The following is a 25,146-nucleotide window of genomic DNA, read 5'->3' on the forward strand; positions in this document are numbered from 1 at the left end:
CCCAAACAAGGGCATTGCGTTCATCCACCTCTGGCCTGCTGGCCCCCCTACCTCTGCGGAAGCACAGTTCCCGCACCAGCCCAGTCAAAACTGTTCGCTGCTCTGGCACCCCAATGGTGGAACAAGCTCCCTCACGACGCCAGGACAGCGGAGTCACTCACCACCTTCCGGAGACACTTGAAACCCCACCTCTTTAAGGAATACCTGGGATAGGATAAAGTAATCCTTCTACCCCCCCCCCCTCAACCATGCTGAAACTAACTTGATATTTTTTGCAGATGATTGGTCAAATGATAAATAGAAATATAACATTTCCAACATACAAAGTTCTCTTTAGAATATGCACATAGCCATGCACAACAAACAGATTATGTATTTTTTGGTTAGTACCTTGACGTTTTTTGTGACGCTGTTCTCAGGGTAACCGCAAGAACTTTCCACGCATGCTCATTTCAGTTTGACTGGTTGAACCAAGGCTGTTCATGATGGCTGCGGATAGTGCTTTGCTAGTGGGCTTGGTAGAAGAATTCGTTTCGGGACAACAGGACAGCAAGGCCGCAGACACCGCAACAGGTAGCTGCAAAACGTATTTCAGCCACCTTTCTCTCTGATATGGTTTTTGAGATGAACGTCAATGAAAGATACAGAAATCGCGCGTGACTGGTGGCCCAGCATGACATCTGGCTAGCATGCTAGCTAGCAGCAGGCCATCAAAACTCTTAACGTTACTTTCTGTGTTCAACCCGACACTGGTTTAACTGCATGCTACAAAAACTGACAACAACAGCCTGTTCAGTAGCTATCAACGTATACAAAGTGGCAATCAATATCTTTGAAGTCAAGCGAATTAACATATGTTCTTGGCCACAACCTGCATGCTGCTTGCTAACTTTCTAACTAGCCTGCTGTGAAAAGGGTCTTTCACAACATATTAAGCACGAAGTATACTGTCTTTGACATTAGACTCTGGACCTACTTCCCCGGCCCTTAAAAGTGTCTGCATTATATATCCTACTCATTGACCACTTTCCTCTGGCTAAATAAATGAATTTTCCTTTTATTAGGACTCAAGGCTGGACAGTTTACAATACTACAGTTGGTTGAAGCATTGGGGTAATGTTTAAGTTACATTCATCATTATTGTCCCATTCGCCATCAATGTCATCAACTTCAATGTCATGCAGTTCCAGCCTCCACTAACAAGCTGACCACTTTGTCTCTGTGCAGCTTGCATCTGGCCAGCTCCCAACCCCAGACCCGAGCCCGTGGTGTCCAGCTCCTCTCCAATGTCCTACAGGAGCGCCATGGAGACCTTACAGAGAGAGAAGGTAAACCACACTATAAGACATCTTTGTCGTTTGCTTTGTGGGTGCTATATGGCCTGTCCATGGATATTGATTATCTTCTCTTATGTGTTTTGTCCTCAGTGGAAGTCCTTATAGTGTTTTATGAGAACAGACTGAAGGACCACTATGTCATCACACCACATGTCTTACAGGGGTTGAAAGCGCTGGTAAGTCTCAAGCTTAGTAGCCTCTGTCATGTTCTAGCATGTTAAATTGGACGTGAATATTAGATAGAAATGCGAATATTGAACTGACAGACAGATACAGTATATCTTGCCTAATCCTCACCAACATCTTGAAATACCCTCTCAGACAAAATGTTCAGTGTTGCCGCCTGGGTCTGCAGTGTCCATTCTGAAATCACTCTTCCAGGACGTTCATGTGCAGGTGAGCACATCCAACCTGCCCTGTCAAGTGTCAACTCTCCTAAATAATTAGCATACAGAGGGGGCCTATATGCTTATTATACTGCAACACCCTCACCCTGTTTATCTGCTTTCTGTGTCACTACAGTCCCTGATGCTGGCGGAGCGGTCATGTGTTTACAACATTCTCATCCAGTTTATGGAATCCAGAGAGTCAGGTAAGAGCTGAGGTAGAGTGGTAGCTATCATGGAGAAATCACTGAGGTAGAGTGGTAGCTATCATGGAGAAATCACTGAGGTAGAGTGGTAGCTATCATGGAGAAATCACTGAGGTAGAGTGGTAGCTATCATGGAGAAATCACTGAGGTAGAGTGGTAGCTATCATGGAGAAATCACTGAGGTAGAGTGGTAGCTATCATGGAGAAATCACTGAGGTAGAGTGGTAGCTATCATGGAGAAATCACTGAGGTAGAGTGGTAGCTATCATGGAGAAATCACTGAGGTAGAGTGGTAGCTATCATGGAGAAATCACTGAGGTAGAGTGGTAGCTATCATGGAGAAATCACTGAGGTAGAGTGGTAGCTATCATGGAGAAATCACTGAGGTAGAGTGGTAGCTATCATGGAGAAATCACTGAGGTAGAGTGGTAGCTATCATGGAGAAATCACTGAGGTAGAGTGGTAGCTATCATGGAGAAATCACTGAGGTAGAGTGGTAGCTATCATGGAGAAATCACTGAGGTAGAGTGGTAGCTATCATGGAGAAATCACTGAGGTAGAGTGGTAGCTATCATGGAGAAATCACTGAGGTAGAGTGGTAGCTATCATGGAGAAATCACTGAGGTAGAGTGGTAGCTATCATGGAGAAATCACTGAGGTAGAGTGGTAGCTATCATGGAGAAATCACTGAGGTAGAGTGGTAGCTATCATGGAGAAATCACTGAGGTAGAGTGGTAGCTATCATGGAGAAATCACTGAGGTAGAGTGGTAGCTATCATGGAGAAATCACTGAGGTAGAGTGGTAGCTATCATGGAGAAATCACTGAGGTAGAGTGGTAGCTATCATGGAGAAATCACTGAGGTAGAGTGGTAGCTATCATGGAGAAATCACTGAGGTAGAGTGGTAGCTATCATGGAGAAATCACTGAGGTAGAGTGGTAGCTATCATGGAGAAATCACTGAGGTAGAGTGGTAGCTATCATGGAGAAATCACTGAGGTAGAGTGGTAGCTATCATGGAGAAATCACTGAGGTAGAGTGGTAGCTATCATGGAGAAATCACTGAGGTAGAGTGGTAGCTATCATGGAGAAATCACTGAGGTAGAGTGGTAGCTATCATGGAGAAATCACTGAGGTAGAGTGGTAGCTATCATGGAGAAATCACTGAGGTAGAGTGGTAGCTATCATGGAGAAATCACTGAGGTAGAGTGGTAGCTATCATGGAGAAATCACTGAGGTAGAGTGGTAGCTATCATGGAGAAATCACTGAGGTAGAGTGGTAGCTATCATGGAGAAATCACTGAGGTAGAGTGGTAGCTATCATGGAGAAATCACTGAGGTAGAGTGGTAGCTATCATGGAGAAATCACTGAGGTAGAGTGGTAGCTATCATGGAGAAATCACTGAGGTAGAGTGGTAGCTATCATGGAGAAATCAGCGGATTGTAGAGATCCTTGTCGAGAGTGGTCAACATTGAGACTGAATAGCTTTGAAATAATCGGCATGATCTGTATGTTGCTTATCTGCATGTTGTTAAATTGATTTCCCACTTTTCCCATCCCGTAGAGCTGAAGGGCCTGGGTGCAGACTTTGTCTTTGGGTTTGTCCAGTCAGTGGATGGGGAGAGGGACCCACGTAATCTTCTCCTGGCCTTCCAGATCGCTAGAAAAATCCTCCATGGAGGCTATGATCTGGGTGAGAACACACACACAAACATTGTTATTCCAAACTTTACAAACGTGTTTTATGTACCTTTTAGTTGTGTTGTCATGTTTTTCAGTGTTGCACAGGTTTACTGGGCATTGAGTGAACTTGTAACACATCCATCTTAATTCAGTTGCTTCCTCAGTAATGAGGTAAAGGCAGGTTGTATTCAATAAGGAACAGGGAAATGACATTGCTTGAGGAAATTGATCAGCTGTGTCTTAGGAAAATGTGCTATGATGACAAGCAGGGAAAAAATACCCATTGCCCTCTTGAGGCATTGTCATTTTCCCTCTAAAAGTGTGCGGCACACAGGTGACCAAAACGCAACACTGTGTCAGGTAACAACAGCAACAGTGTCAGGTAACAACAGTGTCAGGTAACAATAGCAACACGGTGTCAGGTAACAATAGCAACAAGGTGTCAGGGCATGATATGAACGCTTGACTTTTTTTGTTATCATGTCCTGTTGCTCGAAATGAAGCATTGGGTTCTGCTGGTTTAGTCTGTGGTGTGTGACAGATGGGCAGAGACTAATCACGTTTCGGAACTACCGGGGCGGCAGGTAGCTTAGTGGGTAAGAGCGTTGTGCCACTAACCGAAAGGTTGCTGGTTCTAATCCCCGAGCCGGCTAGGTGAAAAATCTGTCAATGTGCCCTTAAGGAAGGCACTTAACCCTAATTGCTCCTGTAAGTCGCTCTGGATAAGAGCGTCTGCTAAATGACTAAAAAAAACTTGGTGTAGTCTCGCGTGTGCTGCTCCTGTTGTTTAAACTGCCAGTGTCTCGTTCTCCGGTAATGAAAGTGTATCTGTAAATTGCAGAGAGATTAGGATGCGCAGAGGCATGGAAAAACCTGCATGTCATTATTGAGAACAGCTCTCCTGAGAGCTAGCCATATGGAACAAAATTCATGACAGTCACTGGTTTAGGTTGCACATCAAAACATCTTGTTCATGCATTTCTGCTTGGACATGTTAGATGAAACGTATGTCTTGAAGCATACCATCTCAGTAGCACTGTGAATGATTTCATAAGATGATTGCGCGTTTTTTTTCTATTGCGTGACGCCGCAACTAGGGCTGTTGCAGTGACCGTATTACCGCCACACTGGCGGTCACGAGTCATGAAGGCAGTCAAATTGCACGTGACCGTTTAGTCACGGTAATTAGGCTTCTCCAAGCTCTGATGCTGCTGCTGGTCATTAGTAGCCTACCAAACTTGCTAACTGCCTGGTACTCAGCACTCTATTGTCCCTCTAATCACTCTGACATCAATGCAAATGTTTTCGAAAATCTAATCGAACACTTCATGAGAGCTCATGTTGCGCAACATTTCTATAGGCTATGCAATTGTGCGAGAAAACAGAGTGATGGCCTCTACTAAAAATAGGAGGATCAGCTTTCTATAGGCTAGGCCTACTATATATTTTTCTCAACTTTCCTAATATTAAGCACATTGCTTATATTTAGAACAGGAGTATAGCCTACCTGGCTGGCATGAAAATAAACCACGTGGAAAAGCGTCCTCCATTCGCTATTTAAATGCATAGATGACATGTATTTTTTCCCGCTAACCCTGTTTCGATACAGGGGCATAATATTGGTCCATAATAAATCAAAACAAATTTCACACATATATTATTTAGTATATGTAAAGACAAGATTAAATCAAGAATAGTCTGATGGGTGACAATATTAGCCTATCACTTGTGAATTATATATTATCACTTGTGAATGATGCCCAGCATAAGAAACAATGCCTTTTCTTGCGACTTTTTCGAATCATAGTTGCACACCTCATGTAGCATAGCCCATAGGCCTATATGTTTAATAAGGTTTGTATCACAACTAAAGTGGGCAAATAACTTCTTAAAATTAAGCACATTCATCCGCTTTACAAGGGGTGTAGCTCAGTTGGTAGAGCATGGCGCTTGCAACGCCAGGGTTGTGGGTTCGATTCCCACAGGGGGCCAGTATGAAAAAAAACAAATGTATGCACTCACTAACTGTAAGTCGCTCTGGATAAGAGCGTCTGCTAAATGACTAAAATGTAAAATGTAAATGGGTGTAGAGCCTAACTGACATACATAAGCAGCACGTGAGTTTCAAGTTTAGGGAAGATAATTTTAACCATAAAAATGCACCTTTATAATAAAAGCATTACATGCATAATTGCATTTGCGGTCACTTTTGATAATGGTGTTTTCCGCTAATGGAACCTTTGGGCTTATAGCCTACTACCATGTGCGCATTGCTGCACTTATAATGTGAAGAAATAGTCTAATAGTTTATCAACATTTTAAGCTAAACGTTCTGATCTGTTGCGTCAGCCTCATTGCTTAAAAAAAGTTGTTTGATGCTAGTGGCTGTATTAATTTGGGATCTATCGCATCCCACAACTGTCCCAGACGATGTTTGGAATAGTTATTTCTCGCACAGAGTAGAATAGGTCGACCTTTGTACTATGAGGGATCAAATCAAATCACAATTTATTTGTCACATGCGCCGAATACAACAGGTGTAGACCTTACCGTGAAATGCTTACTTACAAGCCCTTAACCAACAATGAAGTTCAAGAAATAGAGTTAAGGAAATATTTACAAAATTAATTAATAAAAAAATTTTACACAATCAAATAACAATAACGAGGCTATATACAGGGGGTACCGGTACCAAGTCAATGTGCGGGGGTACAGGTTAGTCAAGGTAATTTGTACATGTAGGTAGGGGTAAAGTGACTGCATAGATAATAAACAGCGAGTAGCAGCAGTGTAAAAACAAGGGGGGGGGGGGGTCAATGTAAATAGTCTGTGTGATCATTTGATTAATTGTTCAGCAGTCTTATGGCTTGGGGGTAGAAGCTGTTAAGGAGCCTTTTGGTCCTAGACTTGGCGCTCCAGTACTGCTTGCCGTGCGGTAGCAGAGAGAACAGTCTATGACTTGGGTGACTGGAGTCATTGACAATTCTTTGGGCCTTCCTCTGACACCGCCTAGTATATAGGTCCTGGATGGCAGGAAGCTTGGCCCCAGTGATGTACTGGGCCGTATGCACTACCCTCTGTAGCGCCTTACGGTCAGATGCCGAGCAGTTGCCATACCAGGCGGTGATGCAACCGGTCAGGATGCTCTTGATGGTGCAGCTGTAGAACTTTTTGAGGATCTGGGGACCCATACCAAATCTTTTCAGTCTCCTGAGGGGGGAAAGGTGTTGTCGTGCCCTCTTCACGACTGTCTTGGTGTGTTTGGACCATGATAGTTTGTTGGTGATGTGGACACCAAGGAACTTGAAACTCTCGACCCGCTCCACTACAGCCCTGTTGATGTTAATGGGGGCGTGTTCTGTCCGCAATTTTCCTGTAGTCCACGATCAGCTCCATTGTCTTGCTCATATTGAGGGAGAGGTTGTAGTCCTGGCACCACACGGCCAGGTCTCTGACCTCCTCCCTATAGGCTGTCTCATCGTTGTCGGTGATCAGGCCTACCACTGTTGTCGTCAGCAAACTTGTATTTTTATTACGTTTTTCATTTAACCTTTATTTAACCAGGTAAGCCAGTTGAGAACAAATTCTCATTTACAACTGCGACCTGGCCAAGATAAAGCAAAGCAGTGCGATTAAAAACAACAACAACACAGAGTTACATATGGAATAAACAAAACGTACAGTCAATAACACAGTAGAAAATCTATATACAGTGTGTGCAAATGTAGTAAGTTATGGAGGTAAGGCAATAAATAGGCCATAGTGCAAAATAATTACAATTTAGTATTAACACTGGAGTGATAGATGTGCAGAAGATGATGTGCAAATAGAGATACTGGGGTGTAAATGAGCAAAATAAATAACAATGTAAATAACAATATGGGGATGAGGGAGTTGGGTGGGCTAATTACAGATGGGCTGTGTACAGGTGCAGTGATCGGTAAGCTGCTCTGACAACTGATGCTTAAAGTTAGTGAGGGAGATAAATGTCTCCAGCTTCAGAGATTTTTGCAGTTCGTTCCAGTCATTTGCAGCAGAGAACTGGAAGGAATGATGGTGTTGGAGTCATGTTTGGCCACGCAGTCGTGGGTGAACAGGGAGTACAGGAGGGGACTAAGTATGCACCCCTGAGGGACCCCAGTGTTGAGGATCAGAGTGGCAGATGTGTTGTTGCCTACCCTTACCACCTGCGGGTGGCCCATCAGGAAGTCCAGGATCCAGTTGCAGAGGGAGGTGTTTAGATCCCAGGGTCCTTAGCTTAGTGATGAGCTTTGTGGGCACTATGGTGTTGAACGCTGAGCTGTAGTCAATGAACAGCATTCTCACATAGGTGTGCCTTTTGTCCAGGTGGGAAAGGGCAGTGTGGAGTGTGATCGAGATTGTCATCTGTGGATCTGTTGGGGCGGTATGCGAATTGGAGTTGGTCTAGGGTTTCCGGGATGATGGTGTTGATATGAGCCATGACCAGCCTTTCAAAGCACTTCATGGCTACCGACGTGACTGCTACGGGGTGGTAATCATTTAGGCAGGTTACCTACGCTTCCTTGGGCACAGGGACTATGGTGGTCTGCTTTAAACATGTAGATATTACAGACTCAGTCAGCGAGAGGTTGAAAATGTCAGTGAAGACACTTGCCAGTTGGTCCGCGCATGCTTTGAGTACTCGTCCTGGTAATCCATCTGGCCCCGCAGCTTTGTGAATGTTGACCTGTTTAAAGGTCTTCCTCACATCGGCTACAGAAAACGTGATCACACAGTCGTCCAGAACAGCTGGTGCTCTCATGCATGCTTCAGTGTTGCTTGCCTCGAAACGAGCATAAAAGGCATTTAGCTCGTCTGGTAGGCTCGCGTCACTGGGCAGCTCGCGGCTGGGTTTCCCTTTGTAGTCCGTAATAGTTTGCAAGCCCTGCCACATCCGACGAGCATCAAAGCCGGTGTAGTAGGATTCAATCTTAGTCCTGTATTGATGCTTTGCCTGCTTGATGGTTTGTCTGAGGGCGTAGCGGGATTTCTTATAAGCGTCCGGATTAGTGTCCCGCTCCTTGAAAGTGGCAGCTCTAGCCTTTAGTTCGGTGCGGATGTTGCCTGTAATCCATGGGTTCTGGTTGGGATATGTACGTACGGTCACTGAGGGGATGACCTCGATGCACTTATTGATGAAGCTGGTGACTGTGGTGGTATACTCCTCAATGCCATTGGATGAATCCCGGAACATATTCCAGTCTGTCCTAGAAAAACAGTCCTGTAGCATAGCATCCGCGTCATCTGACCACTTCCATATTCAGCGAGTCACTGGTACTTCCTGCTTTAGCTTTAGCTTGTAAGCAGGAATCAGGAGGATAAATGATGGTCAGATTTACCAAATGGAAGGCGAGGGAGAGCTTTGTATGCGTCCCTTTGTGTGGAGTAAAGGTAGTCTAGAGTTTTTATTCCTCTGGCGCGTTGCTTCTGGATGAGCATTTTCTTGTTTGCTTATAACCTTATACAGCTCGTTGAGTGCGGTCTTAGTGCCAGTATCGGTTTGTGGCGGTAAACAGACGGCTACGAATAATATAGATGAGAACTCTCTTGGTAGATAGTGTGGTCTACAGCTTATCATGAGGTACTCTACCTCAAGACTTCTTTTAATATTAGACATCGCGCACCAGCTGTTATTGACAAATAGACACACACCCCCGCCCCTCGTCTTACCAGACGTAGCTGCTCTGTCCTGCCGATGCATGGAAAACCCAGCCAGCTCTATATTATCCGTGTCGTCGTTCAGCCACAACTCGGTGAAACAGAAGATATTACAGTTTTTAATGTCCCGTTGGTAGGATAGTCTTAATCGTAGATCATCCATTTTATTTTCCAATGATTGCACGTTGGCTAATAGTACGGATGGTAGTGGAGGTTCACTCACTCGTCTACGAATTCTCAGAAGGCAGCCCGACCTCCGGCCCCTTTTTCTCCGTCTTTTCTTCACCCAAATTACGGGGATTTGGGCCTGGTCTCGAGAAAGCAGTATATCCTTTGTGTCGGACTCGTTAAAGAAAAAATATTTGTCCAGTTCGAGGTGAGTAATCGCTATTCTGATATCCAGAAGCTATTTTCGGTCATAAGAGACGGTAGCAGCAACATTATATACAAAATAAGTTACAAACAACGCAAAAAAACTAACAAAATAGCGCAGTTGGTTAGGAGCCCGTAAAACGGCAGCCATCCACTCAGGCGCCATTGTAGATTGACATAGGCTAGTGCTTTTGCTGTTCATTAGGCCTACTCATATTGTTGGCTGACGAAAAGTAAATGTGGACAGTTCTTCTAATATCTTCAATATGCTCCTCGGAATTGGATAAGGACACGCGCAGTTGTGTCCCTGATGAGTCTGTCCTCACTTGTAGCCTGTGAGAAAGACCCGATCACGTGATGGAGCGCGCAGCACTTAGGGAGAAGCGCACAACCGCCACTGGCCGCAAAAGGCATGGATTTTTTTAGGGTGCATTACGGCCACACAAAGGGGATGTCGCCGTGAAATTCTAGGCATTGTCAAGTGCTTGTCAAATTGTGAATGATTGACTGATGTATTGTGTACAGCCTGCGCAAAAAAACAAAGCAGAGCTCATGCCTTTCAAGATATTTTTAAAATCATCAAAACGTATAGCCCAACGTTTGTAGAACAACTAAAGTTACATTAATAACTCTAAATTAAGCATATAGGAATACCTATTTCTTTGTTAACCGCTCAATACAGAATAGCCGCGTGTGCGCACTCCCTCAGATCGTTTGTAGAAAATATCCTTTCTATTTTATTCAGCTTTGTTCAATTGTATTCTTCATACTATAAAACAATGCCACGGAATTCTAAGCAAATCTTGTCTGCTAAATGAACTAGTGTAGCCCACAGCCATTTACATAGCCAGATCAGGACCTAACATAAGGACAACTCAGAATATGCTATTCTGTTCTTCTGAAATAGACTACATTTTCTTCATATCATGCTTATTTAGAACTGTCTAAAATAAATAATAGATTTATTGTGAAGGTGTAGGCTATATTACATGGATTTATTAGACTTTTTAAAATGTAGATGTTCCAAAGGTCTGCATCAGTGGCTTGTAGGTTATATGTGGAAGCCAGGAGATGCTAAATGTTTTTATGTTAATTAACGGTCAATTACCATGAGACCGACAGTTATTAGCTTGACAATCACTGGCTGACGAAATTTCGTGACCTCCACAGCCCAAGCCGCAACAACATTTTGGTGGGCTGGTGCCAACAACTGAAAATGTTAGTTGTACCAGTGGAAAGAGTTAATCTGGAGCCCTGCACACACACACACACCGAGGACAGGTTTAAGCCCTGTTTTATGCATTCCAGTAGTTGGGTTGAGATTTAGTACATGCATTATTATCATGTATTATTTAATGATTCCTCAATCCGGAGACGGTAATATCCTGTCTGTGTTTCTTTATTCAGGTAAATTCACAGAGGAGCTGTTTGAAGTTACATCCTGCTATTTCCCCATAGACTTCAGCCCTGTAAGTGTTTGTTTGTGCAGCTGCTGTGGACTTAGACCAGCCAGATGAACCTACGCAGGAGGCAATGCGTATGTGACTCTCTGTCCTGTGTGCTCTGATACCTGAGCCATGTGACACTGACCACCATCTGGCAGAGGAATATAGGAAATGGTTAAGCCCCGAGTCAGAACACTTTGACAGACAGCTTGTGTTATTACAGTTTTTTGTGATTTGATATGGTTGACATCCATGACTGTCTCTGTGTGTGTCCCCACCTAGCCGCCCAATGACCCCCATGGCATCACCCAGGAAGAGCTGATCCTGGCCCTGAGGGCCGTGCTCACTGGAACACCACGCTTTGCAGAGGTGGGGAAGATGTACTGTACTGCGCACTATACACAATGCATAGTCTCTTCCCACATCTGCCGTGTCTGGCAAGCGAGACTACACAATGCATAGCCTTTATAGAACATTAAAGGACATCAGATATAGTCTTTGTGTATTGTTGTATGTTTGTGAGAGACAGAAAGTGAAAGAGTTTGGGTGCGTGTAGTCATGATTTGTTGATTGTCTCGCTTCAACAGTTCCTGCTGCCGCTGATTATTGAGAAGCTGGACTCAGATGTGCAGAGTGCCAAGGTGGACTCTCTGCAGACCCTGGTAAGACCACGTTGGTCATCTTAGGTCACCTTTATGGTTTATATGTACAGTAAATGGCATTCATGTCTTAATGGGCTGTATTTCATCCTCATGTTGCAGACAGCCTGTGCTTCTGTGTATGAACATAAAGAGCTAGCCGAATTCCTACCAGGCCTTTGGGCCTCGCTGCGCAGGGAGGTACGTTTCAATGGAACCTGAGGGGCTGGCAACATAGAAAATGACTATTAGAATTGTGTAAAAGTGTCTCGAACAGTACATGAGGCATCTTGATAGTCTGAATGGAGAGTTTGATTGACCTCCATCCCTGTGCAGGTGTTTCAGACAGCCAGTGAGAGGGTGGAGTCCGCTGGTCTTGCTGCCCTCGGTGCCCTGACAGCCTGCCTCTCCCGCTCCGTCCTCAACTCTGACTCTGAAGACTCCCTCAATGTCTTCCTGGACCTGGTCCTCAAAGGTAACCCCTCAAATAGATCTGGTTCTGGGAACGGGAGATAACTAATGTCGAAGGTGTTTGTCTATTCTGTTATTGTGTAGCGGTGTGTGGGGTCAGTGTGTTTGGAAATGTGTGAGAGGGAGACGGACTTCGCAGTTTTCCCCCTCAGGGCTTACCACAGTAGGAGAGAGAGAGAGGTTGGGGGGAGATGAGAGAGGTTGGGGGGAGATGGGGGGAGAGCGGTAGAGAGAGCGGTGGGGAGATGAGAGCGGTGGCGGGAGATGAGAGCGGTGGCGGGGAGAGAGAAAGAGAGAGGTGGGAGATGAGAGCGAGAGAATGGTGGGGGAGATGAGAGAGAGAGGTGGGGGGAGGAGCGAGAGAGAGAGAGAGGTGGGGGAGGAGCGAGAGAGAGAGAGAGAGAGGTGGGGGGAGGAGAGAGAGAGAGAGAGAGGTGGGGGGAGGAGTGAGAGAGAGAGAGGTGGGGGGGAGGAGTGAGAGAGAGGTGGGGGGAGGAGCGAGCGAGAGGTGGGGGGAGGAGCAAGAGAGAGAGGTGGGGGAGGAGAGAGAGAGAGAGAGGTGGGGGAGGAGAGAGGGGGAGGTGGGGGAGGAGCGAGAGAGAGGTGGGGGAGGAGCGAGAGAGAGAGAGTGAGAGGTGGGGGAGGAGTGAGAGGTGGGGGGAGGAGTGAGAGGTGGGGGAGGAGAGAGAGAGGTGGGGGGAGGAGAGAGAGAGGTGGGGGGAGGAGCGAGAGAGAGAGAGGGAAAGAGAGAGGTGGGGGGAGGAGCGAGAGAGAGAGGTGGGGGGAGGAGCGAGAGAGAGAGAGAGAGGTGGGGGGAGGAGTGAGAGAGAGGTGGGGGGAGGAGAGAGAGAGAGGTGGGGGGAGGAGAGAGAGGTGGGGGGGGAGGAGAGAGAGAGAGGTGGGGATGACACCTCCACAGAGGCAGCTTGGCTACAGTTGATAGCGAGCGATAGCCAATACATCTCTGGCTCATTGCTACCTGTCTGCACTCGATGCTTACTCACGACCTTCCACCTTCAACTCACCACGCATTATTTACATCCAGATAGATTTAGGTATACACACTTCATATAATCCAGCACAGTGTCCTGATACACACACACCATCGCTAATGTGCCAACCCATTGGGCTGTGTTTTTAATAGACTGTCAGCACCACCTGTGTGAGCCGGATCTAAAGCTGGTGTGGCCCAGTGCCAAGCTGCTGCAGGCCACCTCTACCGCCTCCTACAGGGCGAGCCACAGAGTTGCAGCCGCCGTCATGCCGTCGCTCATAGAACAGTACAACAGCCGAACACAAGTGAGTCACACCAGCCAGTCGCTCCATTACCGTCAGTGTTGACGCTCGTCACACATTCTTGACTGTTGGTAATGATTTGAGTCAGTTCCGCAAGGCAGCTTTCTTACTGTCTGTGCGTTTTGCTGGTTTCCCTCAGACAAAACCACAGTGTTATTGCATTGTAAGTTATGGCCTTTTGTTGACCCAATACTGCCACAGGATATGTAAACAGCCCAGCCTGTTATAAGTATCTTGGTTCTATCTTGGTTCCTACGGGCGCATGTGTTATCAGTGAAATCTTTCATATGTCTGTGTCCTCCCCTGTGTAGTGTGCTCAGCGGCGCACCCTACTGGAGGTGTTACATGGCTTCGTCCAGCCTGTGAAGTCATCTGAGGAGGGTAAGTGTAACGTTCATTATTGTCCTACTCTTTGCCGCGTTCGTTAAGAGTCTATTGACGCACCCGTACGTCAATCTAAGTAACATTTTTTAAAAATCCCCATCAAAATCCTTCAGTTATCCGTTTTTTTGCATGGGCTGCGTCTCAATCCACCGCATCCGCCGATGTCGGCCTTCCGTATCTGCGGTGGAAGGTGGCCGAGCTACAGCGGTGTTTGTTAGCCCATGAAAACGTATGTGACGATGATGTTCTCTGTTTTTCTCTACGAACCCCACGACACGGGACTCGTCTAAAGTCAGTAACGCTGATGTGCACATTTCTGTCTGTAACCAATGGCCTTTTGTATGACCCCATTATGGAAAGGGGAGACTCGCACAAACACTATGGTTTTCTTCCTTTTGCTTTACGACACCCACAAGTGTCACAGGACTCGTCTGAAGGTAACCCATACAAACGAATGGAAGTATGGAGGTAGTTTTGTGGGTTAAATATGTCCCCCCCAACAGCTTAGACTTTTAGAGGTTTAATGTCCCCTGTTCCTCCTTTCATTTCATCCAACATTTTCTGCCTCTGCAGCTAAACAAGTGATTTACGATGCTTGATTTCAGGGCTCCATTTGAAAGAGTATTTGAAGCGGAACGCCGTTAGAACTTGCCCAAGCATAATAATACCAGTTTTAATCACAAATCATGCTTTAGGAATGATGAGAATATCCAGCCATTTCTACTGTACAATAACTCAGTCTCTCATGAAATAGTTATTTCACATCTCCTGTTATACTCGGCTATTTCCCTCCTGGTTTGTGTGATATGTGGCGATGTGAATTGATCTATTAACCTTTTCCCACATGTCACACTTTCACTCTCACACCCCTCCCTCTCTCCCTTTTCTCTCTTCCTCCCTCTCTCCTTCCCCTACTGTCTTTGTGTCTGTCTCCCCCTCTCCCCCTCTCCATTACTCCCTCCTTCCTTCTCTCTCCTCCCGCCAGATGAGAGTGTTCTGTTGGACTTCAGGCAGTCCCTTTGCAGTATAGTGTTCTCTGCTCTGTCTGAGAGCAGTGCTGGCCTCCAGATCACATCACTGCGTGTGCTCACTGCCCTGAGCCAACAGACAGGTGAGACTCCTGACCTCTTTAGCATATACCTGACCACGCTATACACATCTGAGACCTTTTGAGCTCATCTCACTGCTACACAGGATTGAATTGAAGTTTTTGTCCACATGCCGTTTGGCTTGTGCTATCCTGTTATTGTGGGGTAGAGAATACATTTAATTGGCCATTCAGTTTGTGCTACATCTCCCCTTACTATGCTGAGACGTGTAGGTTGACCTCTACCACCTCTCTCCTAGTCCTGCTGTTAGAGTCAGATGTGGAGCTGGCCGTTGACCACCTCACCAGGCTCATCCTGGAGGAGGAAGATGCTAAAGTCAGGTTAGTACCTGTTTTCAGTTGTTCTGGGAGGGCAATCAGAAGTTTGTGGCCACATTTACACAGGCAGCCCACTTATGATCTTTTTTTCACCAGTTGGTATTTTGACCAATCAGATAAGCTCTGAAAAGGATCTGATGTGAAAAGATCTGATGTGATTGGTCAAAAGACCAGTTAGTGGGGAAAAAAACACATCAGAATTAGGCTGCCTGTGTAAACACAACCTGTGGTACCTAATCAATCAATGAACACACGGGTTTGGTACTTCTCTCTGTCTGTCCAGCCTGGCTGTGGTTGAGTGTGCAGGGGCTCTGGCTCGTCTGCACCCTGCAGCCTTCATCTCTAAGATGGTTCCACGGCTGAAGGGAGAGATCTTCTCAGGTGGGTTAGGGTCAAAGGTCAAAACTAAATAATGTAAACAAAGGTCTTCTCTATCATTACGTTTCTTCAATGACATCATTCTAACCAGAGGAGGGTTACTGAACCCTTTCCTCGCCTGTTCCCAGAATCCATGGCACAAGGTGATAGCGCCATGCCGTCCCAGGAACATTCCCAGCAGGCCGTGCGTCAGCGGTGTTTGACGGCGCTGGCTGCGGTGTCGTCCCGGCCCAGTGTGGTTCAGGAGAGCACACCTGTCCTGCTACAGGTCCTCACCACCTCACACACTGGTATGTGTCACTACCACAGACTCTTCTGTCTCTGTATAGGTAGACCCTTCTAAATATCTGTCTTTCATTGTATAGGTAAACTCCCCTATCGCTCTATGTTAAAGCGTCAATATGTAACTTGTTGGGCGACCTGACCAAATTCACATAGAAATGTGAGTTATAGATATGTTATTCTCATTGAAAGCAAGTCTAAGAAGCGGCAGATCTGTTCTATGTGCACTATTTCTGTGCTTCCCGTTCTTAAGTTTCGTTTTTGTCTTTAACTTTCGTTTTTGTACACTAGATTCAAACAGCTGAAATTACGATTTTTGTGGTTATTGAAAATATATATTCCCAGCAGTTTAGATGGTACAATGGTTCTCTACACTACACATTGCTTGAATTATTAGAATTCAAGCAACCAGGAAATGGCGGAGTGATTTCTGCATATTGCCCCTTTTGTATAAGTAGACTCTGATGATGATGACAATGAAGATGTAATCTGGCTCCAAACAGGCACTGGCTCGTTCTCATTGGAGGAGGTGATCTCTGTGTGCCACAGTCTGCAGAGGATAGCAGAGCATGCCCAGGACACTGAAGAGACCGGCCGCGTCTTCCATGACATCATAATTCCGCGCCTGCTCGGACTGGCCTTGCAGGCAGCTTTGCAGGGTGAGAATATTCTAACCAACTAATGCCGTCAAGCCTGTGCAACACATTGTAATGTTAATGTAGCCTTTATTGAACCAGGAAGTCCCTTGAGATAAGGAATCCTGGTTCAATGGAGAGCTGTTCTGAGAATGAGTTTGTGTGTTATGGTAAACCTATGCAAACTAAAGGCAAAACTCCTCCACATCCTCATGTCGGATAGGTCTAGATAAAGTACTCTTTTTGAATGACGTTTTTTTCTGCTCCGTTTCGTATGTGAAGGGTCCTCAGACCATCAGAGTCCCTTAATGGAGGAGTCTGTCCTATCAGTCATGGTACCTGTCATCAGCACCACCTGTGCCCGACTACAGTCCCAGTGAGTTGGCATCACTGAGAGCCAGCCACCCAGTCAGACGAGAGACACACACACATACATAATTGATGACAGCACATGTATTATGTTATATGTAAATATGTTGGCTTGGTGCTAACCGCTAGAGTTGTAAAATTCCAGGAACTTTCCAACCAGGATTTCTGGAAAACCAGGGAATTTATGGAAACTTCCCGGAATTTTTCAACCCTACTAACCACTGCACTGTCACCAGACTGGCTGGCCAAACAGCCTCACGGGCGGTGTCCCTCTTCCTGGACGGTGATGTGTCCTTCCTGCCAGAGAACGCCTTTCCCTCCCAGATCCAGCTCCTCAAGGTCAGAGTTCAATGCTAAAGACATCCAGCTATCACTGAGCCATCTCCTTTATCAAAACACACTTATACCTACTACTGAGGACGCTCAAGGGACAGGATGCATACTGGGAATAAATAGAGCGTTGTATCTGTGATGCTGAATGTGTTGAGTGACATTGTCCTTTGACCTTGTCCTCCAGAAGCAGGCAGGTGACTCCTGGAGCCAGTCCCAGCTGGTGTGTCTGCTCATGGGCTGTGTGTGCTCGCTGCCACGGAGTGTAAGAACGCCCTACGTCTCTGCTACTCATCACAAGGCCTCAAAATGACGTCTTTGTAACCGTGTTTGTACCGTTAAAATGTTCATACAATGGATACCCGTTTGTTGCGTTAAACTGGATACTCGTATGTTGCATTCTTGTTAAGATATCCTGACATTTAATGGCTTAATTTAGCCTGTTATCATAGACTGACTGACCGTGTGTCCTGGACAGGTGGAGGTTCCACAGATGGATAGGCTACTGTTGGAACTAGAGGAGTTGAGCTGTACCTGTGACCATCCCCTTTCCTACACCTCAGCCGCCAAGTGCTACGCTGGGCTGGTCAACAAGAGGCCTGCAGGTGAGTCCTCCAGTCCTGTCCTTTTATCTGAATGAGAATTGGTCAAATGAATGTTGGTGAGATGGTATATTAATCTTGTGTGTGTCTACAGGAGAAGCCCTGGACTCTCTGATAGACAGAATGTTAAAGAGGATCTCCACTGAGCTAGAATGTGCGTCCTCCTCGGTCCGAACGCAGGCGTTCACTCTGCTGCTCTGGGTTAGACCCTGTTTACATTGCTACTCACATGGCAGTATTTTATCCATTCACACTAGTTTCTATTATTTCCCTATTCCCCTTAGCCCATACTTAGCCTACCGAACTCCCCACACTACAACCCCCTCTGTGTCTAGACTAGGGATCTCCTACGACCCCCTCCCCTTTAGGGTGAATGGTGACTTGCCTATTGTACATTGTTGTGGTGTTCTGTCCATTCATTCATAAAGTTGTGAATGGCTTTCTTGTCTTTAGGTGGCCAAGGCTCTCCTTCTCCGCTACCACCCTCTGTCCACAGCCCTGACTGACAAGGTAAAAGACAGGAGTCCTCTTTGTCCTCGGACACACAGGCACACAGACAGTCTGTGGTTTGTTAATTGTTCTGTCTCTCTTCTCCCCTAGAAACATATCTCTACCTCCGTAACCAATCAAAACACACACGGCAATAATCCTATGTCTGTTTCAGCTCTTCTCCCTGCTCAGTGACTCAGAGCTGGGTTCGTTAGCGGCCGATGGATTCTCTCTCTTGATGAGCGACTCGCCGGACGTCCTCAACCGCGGTTGCCACGCCGACGTACGCATCATGTACCGCCAGCGCTTCTTCGCCGAGAACTCGGCCAAGCTGGTCCAGGGCTTCAATTCCGCAGCCCAAGGTACTGAAGAGGGACACATTCTCAATGCACCACAGATACAGGCCCCATGGTGAAACGTGTTAACCAGTTTGTGAGAGTCCTGTTCATTGTACCAATTCTTAACTTTCCCTTCCTTCTCTACCTCTGCAGAGAAGAAGTCTGGCTACCTGAAGGCACTGTCTCACATAGTGAACCACCTACCCAGACAGGTCCAGCTCACTGAGCTACCAGCGGTAAGTAGAGAGGACCAGTGAAACCGTATAGATAAGTGCCAGACAGGGGAGCAAAAACAGGAACAACTAGGAAATATGTATTTCTTCCATTAATATGTTCTTTAAATCTGAAATGTAAAACACATATCTGAAAGGGGTGTGGAATATGGCCAATATACCACGGCTAAGGGCTGTTCTCTTAGGCACGACGCAACGTAAAGTGCCTGGATACAGCCCTTAGCCGTGGTATATTGGCCATATACCGCAAACCCCCGAGGTGCCTTATTGCTATTATAAACTGGTTACCAACGTAATTAGAACAGTAAAAATTAATGTTTTGTCATACCCGTGGTATACGGTCTGATATACCATGGCTTTCAGCCAATCAGCATTCAGGACTCAAACCACCCAGTTTATAATGTCTGATATACCACGGCTTTCAGCCAATCAGCATTCAGGGCTCGAACCACCCAGTTTATAATTCTTATTTTATACTTCTGTGTTGAGCATTATATCCCACTATAGTACTGTTACAGTGCCTTCAGAAAGTATTCACACCCCTTGACTTTTTCCACATTTTGTTGTGTTACAGCCTGAATTTAAACTGGATTACATTTAGATTTGTGTCACTGATCTACACCCCATAATGTCAAAGTGGAATTTTGTTTGTAGAATTGTCAATAAGAATTCAACCCCTTTGTTATGGCAAGCCATACGTTCAGAAATAAAGATTTGCTTAACAACTCCCATAATAAGTTGCATGGACTCTGTGTGCAACAATATGGGTTAACATGATTTTTGAATGACTACCCCATCTCTGTAACCCACACATACAATTATCTGTAAGGTCCCTCAGTCGAGCAGTGCATTTCAAACACAGATTTAACCACAAAGTCAATAATCAACTGACTGGCTTTCTTGATGTCTATAGTATTCTCTCTGGTATGCAATCTGGTTTCCGCTCAGGTTATGGATGTGTCACTGCAACCTTAAAGGTCCTAAATGATGTCACCATTGCCCTTGATTCTAAGCAATGTTGTGCTGCTATTTTTATTGACTTGGCCAAAGCTTTGATACTGTAGACCATTCCATTCTTGTGGGCCGGTTAAGGAGTATTGGTGTCTCTGAGGGGTCTTTGGCCTGGTTTGCTTAACTACCTCTCTCAAAGAGTGCAGTGTATAAAGTCAGAACATCTGCTGTCTCAGCCACTGCCTGTCACCAAGGCAGTACCCCAAGGCTCGATCCTAGGCCCCACGCTCTTCTCAATTTACATCAACAACATAGCTCAGGCAGTAGGAAGCTCTCTAATCCATTTATATGCAGATGATACAGTCTTATACTCAGCTGGCCCTTCCCTGGATTTTGTGTTAAACGCTCTATATCAAAGCTTTCTTACTGTCCAACAAGCTTTCTCTGCCCTTAACCTTGTTCTGAACACCTTCAAAACAAAGGTCATGTGGTTTGGTAAGAAGAATGCACCTCTCCCCACCAGTGTGATTACTACCTCTGAGGGTTTAGAGCTTGAGGTAGTCACTTCATACAAGTACTTGGGAGTATGGCTAGACGGTACACTGTCCTTCTCTCAGCACAGATCAAAGCTGCAGGCTAAGGTTAAATCTAGAGTTGGTTTCCTCTATCGTAATCATTCCTCTTTCACCCCAGCTGCCAAACTAACCCTGATTCAGATGACCATCCTAGATTACAGAGATGTAATTTATAGATCGGCAGGTAAGAGTGCTCTCGAGCGGCTAGATGTTCTTTATCATTCGGCCATCAGATTTGCCACCAATGTTCCTTATAGGACACATCACTGCACTCTATACTCCTCTGTAAACTGGTCATCTCTGTATACCCGTCGCAAGACCCAATGGTTTATGCTCATTTATAAAACCCTCTTAGGCCATTCTGTTAAAGGTCCCCAAAGCACATCCCTGGGTCGCTCCTCTTTTCAGTTCGCTGCAGCTAGCGACTGGAACGAGCTGCAAAAAACACTCAAACTGGACAGTTTTATCTCCATCTCTTCATTCAAAGACTCAATCATGGACACTCTTACTGACAGTTGTGGCTGCTTCGCGTGATGTATTGTTGTCTCTACCTTCTTGCCATTAGTGCTGTTGTCTGTGCCCAATAATGTTTGTACTCTGTTTTTTGCTGCTGCCATGTTGTTATTATAATAATAATAATAATTAGTCATTTAGCAGACGCTCTTATCCAGAGCGACTTACCGGAGCAATTAGGGTTAAGTGCCTTGCTCAAGGGCACAGACAGATTTTTCACCTAGTCGGCTCAGGGATTAGAACCAGTGACCTTTCGGTTACTGGCACAACGCTCTTAACCACTAAGCTACCTGCCGCCCCATGTCGTATTGCTACCATGCTGTGTTATGTGTTGCTGCCATGCTATATTGTTGTTTTAGGTCTCTCTTTATGTAGTGGTGTCTCTCTTGTCGTGGTGTGTGTTTAATTAAATAAATAAATAAAGACCAGGGAAGTTTTCCAATGCCTCACAAAGAAGGGCACCTATTGGTAGATGGGTAAAAAATAAATACATAATTGACAAAAACATGACTTAAATCCATGTTAGTCCCACTTTAGAACACAACAAAATGTAGAAAAAGTCAAGGGGTGTGAATACTTTCCGAAGGCACTGTATCTTAAGGATATCTTGTGGTGATGTCCTCCCTTCATATTCTCCACTGTTTGGTCAGCTCCTGCCCCTCCTGCTAGAGGCCCTGTCCTGTCCAGACCAAGGGGTGCAGCTGTCCACCCTGTCCTGCCTGCAACCTGTCCTCATGGACCCCCCCTCAGCCCTGATCACTCAGCTGGAGGCGCTAGTGGGGCGTACCCTCACCCTCACCACTAGCCCTGCTATGGTACGTATCATACACTACGTGACACAAAGTATGTGGACACCTGCTCGCCGAACATCTCATTCCAAAATCATGGGCATTAATATGGAGTTGGTACCCCCCCTTTGCTGCTATAACAGCCTCCACTCTTCTGGGAAGGCTTTCCACTAGATGGTGGAACATTTCTGCAGGTACTTGCTTCCATTCAGCCACAAGAGCATTAGTGAGGTCAGGCGTTGATGTTGGGGCGATTAGGCCTGGCTCGCAGTCGGAGTTCCAATTCATCCCAGAGGTGTTCTTCCACACCGATCTCGACAAACCATTTCTGTATGGACCTTGCTTTGTGCACGGGGGCATTGTCATGCTGAAACAGGAAAGGGCCTTTCACAAAGTTGGAAGCACAGAATCGTCTAGAATGTCATTGTATGCTGTAGTGTTAAGATTTCCCTTCACTGAAACTAAGGGGCCTAGCCCGAACCATGACAAACTGCCCCAGACCATTATTCCTCATCCACCAAACTTTACAGTTGGCACTATGCATTGGGGCAGGTAGCATTCTCCTGGCATCCGCCAAACCCAGATTTGTCCGTCAGACTGCCAGATGGTGAAGCGTGATTCATAACTCCAGAGAACGTGTTTACACTGCTCCAGAGTCCAATGGCGGAAAGCTTTACACCACTCCAGCCGACGCTTGGCATTGTGCATGGTGATCTTAGGCTTGTGAGCGGCTGCTCGGCCATGGAAACCCATTTCATGAAGCTCCCGACTAACTGTTCTTGTGCTGATGTTGCTTCCAGAGGCAGTTTGGAACTCGGTAGTGAGTGTTGCAACCGAGGACAGAATATCTTTACGCGCTTCAGAACTCGGCGGTCCCGTTCTGTGAGCTTGTGTGGCCTACCACTTCATGGCTGAGCCATTGTTGCTCCTAGATTTTTCCACTTCACAATAACAGCACTTACAGTTGACCGAGGCAGCTCTAGCAGGGAAGAAATTTGACCAACTTACTTGTTGCAAAGGTGGCATCCTATGACGGTGCCACGTTGAAAGTCACTGAGCTCTTCAGTAAGGCCATTCTACTGCCAATGTTTCACTATGGAGATTGCATGGCTGTGTGCTCAATTTTATACAGCTGTCAGCAACGGGTGTGGCTGACATAGCCGAATCCACTAATTTGAAGGGGTGTCCACATACTTTTGTATATATAGTGTATGTTATGACATACTGCCAACCAACAGCAGGCAGACAAACACACACACTACCATTATAAACGTGACATATGCCAGTAGGACATTTGTATTTGAGAAAGCTAAATAGATAGGAGTCAAAAAATGTGAGCATCAAGCAGAGATGTGTTCTCTCTGTGACAATAGTTGGGCATCTTGTCCCACAGACCGTGTATCTCATTCTTAATGTGCCAGAGATTGATGATTCAGCAGTGTCCCTGCGAGCGTTCAATAATATAATAATATGCCATATAGTAGACACTCTTATCCAAAGCGACGTACAGTCATGTGTGCATACATTTTACATGTGGGTGGTCCCGGGAATCGAACCCACTATCACTATAACCCACAATACATCTGCAAGTTAAATGCTGCTCAACTGTACCAGTGCAGTCTTTAACCTGAAATGTAATTAATGTCATAAGCCCCAGAGTGCAACTGAAATCTGGACTACTCAGTATTGTAGCTGCAACATGACCAAGGTGACCTTGAGTACCATTGTCCCCGTTCCACATACACAGTGCCAAAACACTTATCTTCATTCATGAAGAAATGTTTTTATTTTTTGTCTGTCTGAGGTCTTTCTCTCCTCTTCCTCACAGAAAGTGCGGATAGCCTCTCTGCGCTGTATCCATGCCCTCTCCCGCTTTCCAGAACATGAGGTAAGACTCTGGCCTGCACTGCACAGAACAACCTGACTGGCCACACAGATGGGACTTTAACAAGTGTTTGCGATTGGCTATAACAACCGATTCATATGAACTCTGGTCATAAACAAACCCACCCTTCCTCTGGCAGATCATGCCCTTCCGTGCGAGGGTGCTGCGTGCCCTGGCTGCCCCCTTGGACGACCTCAAGAGGATGGTGAGGAGCGAGGCAGTGGTGGCACGGAATGAATGGTGAGGCATCAGATTTTCTCAAACATTCTCACAACTATAAGGGTTAGGGTCAATCTGTTGATGATGTAACATTGGTGAATCCTGTTCCATTTCTAACATAGGCAGGAAGTCCAATATAACACGAAAGCCTAACATGATTAAGAAAACAGGCCTTGAATTTCTCTCCATGTATCAATGGAAGTTTTCCTCTGGTTTTCATTACAATACGTCTCTCCTCATGTTAAGGTTCCTACTGGGGAGTCCAGGGGGAAGGTGAGTTTGGCCCCCCCATCCCTGACTGGGCGTGGGAGGGGACAGAGACCGCCTGCTCCTGAGGAAGAGGCTCTGGGTCCAGGCTTGGGACCCTAGTTTTGCCCTTGGAGTCTGGGACATCTCACCACCACCCCACAGCACTTCACCTTTTACATGACATTTTACACTTCCATTTTTTTGCACTGCTTCTACCCTGACAAATATGAGAGGTGTTAAGCTGACCAACACTGCATGGTGGCGTGGACCTATAAGTGACAGCCAACCATCCTCTCCATGGAAGGACTCGGAGCTGCACTGAAACAAGCTTGGCACAGAGAGAACCATTTCTATTTACAATATTATGCCTTGAAGTCACGAGTTGCAAGTCTATCATTTGACCTCACCCTGCCAGTTGTACGAGAGCCACTGATTTAAGTACATTTTACGTAATTGACTATCTAACCATATTGAGGACAATATTAATGTGTTTAACATCGCTTGTGAAGATGCCATTATGAAGAGTCAACATTGTATTCAGTATTGGAAGGATTGATGCAGCTGGCACATGGTTGGCTGCACATTTAATTTCACTAGGCTAACTAACTTTGAACCTCACAAAAACCTATGCTGAAGATATGTGGACAATATTTAAATGTCTAACTTAAGCCGTCAATAAAACCATTTTTGTAAATGAATGAGTGCCTTAATCAACAAGATCTCAAAGAAGCTGGATGAAGTTTCCAAAAACAATTCTTTATCAAATATTAAACAATACAAGCTAATATCAAACGCAATGTTATAGTGGAGCACAGCTCCTATTGGTCATGTCACAGTAGTCAGTCATTTTTCACTATGGCAACCAGGTAGCGCCTCCCTCCTGTTACAGGCTGGTTTAGAAATATCCCCCGACCATTCTTGTAATTATAACTATGGTGACCATATTCGACACCAGCTGGGAGGAAGTCTGACGCTTCAAAGCGCTTA

The 25,146-nt window shown here is 45.7% G+C and overlaps 1 protein-coding gene across 2 annotated transcripts; it reads left to right on the forward strand.

Moving 5' to 3' along the window:
- Positions 1-455: 455 nt before the first annotated feature.
- On the forward strand, positions 456-24,857 carry LOC121538142 (MMS19 nucleotide excision repair protein homolog). Of its 2 annotated transcripts, XM_041846126.2 has the most exons (31): positions 456-573; positions 1,065-1,113; positions 1,228-1,328; positions 1,428-1,513; positions 1,659-1,733; positions 1,860-1,929; positions 3,494-3,622; positions 11,071-11,132; positions 11,391-11,477; positions 11,696-11,770; positions 11,870-11,947; positions 12,083-12,221; positions 13,362-13,516; positions 13,825-13,894; positions 14,883-15,008; positions 15,245-15,326; positions 15,607-15,704; positions 15,830-15,991; positions 16,487-16,642; positions 16,901-16,994; positions 17,224-17,326; positions 17,505-17,582; positions 17,796-17,922; positions 18,014-18,120; positions 18,373-18,429; positions 18,584-18,770; positions 18,900-18,982; positions 21,669-21,833; positions 23,635-23,694; positions 23,831-23,931; positions 24,157-24,857. In XM_041846126.2, exons 1-31 carry the CDS (start codon positions 483-485, stop codon positions 24,185-24,187), a joined length of 3,084 nt encoding a protein of 1,027 aa, XP_041702060.2. In that variant the 5' UTR covers positions 456-482; the 3' UTR covers positions 24,188-24,857. The 2 variants fall into 2 exon arrangements, with proteins under 2 accessions (XP_041702060.2, XP_041701901.2); XM_041845967.2 differs by having other exon boundaries at positions 1,228-1,513.
- Positions 24,858-25,146: the final 289 nt, after the last annotated feature.

This window comes from Coregonus clupeaformis, chromosome 1 (genome assembly GCF_020615455.1).
Source record: "Coregonus clupeaformis isolate EN_2021a chromosome 1, ASM2061545v1, whole genome shotgun sequence".
In the NCBI taxonomy this organism is placed as follows: domain Eukaryota; kingdom Metazoa; phylum Chordata; class Actinopteri; order Salmoniformes; family Salmonidae; genus Coregonus; species Coregonus clupeaformis.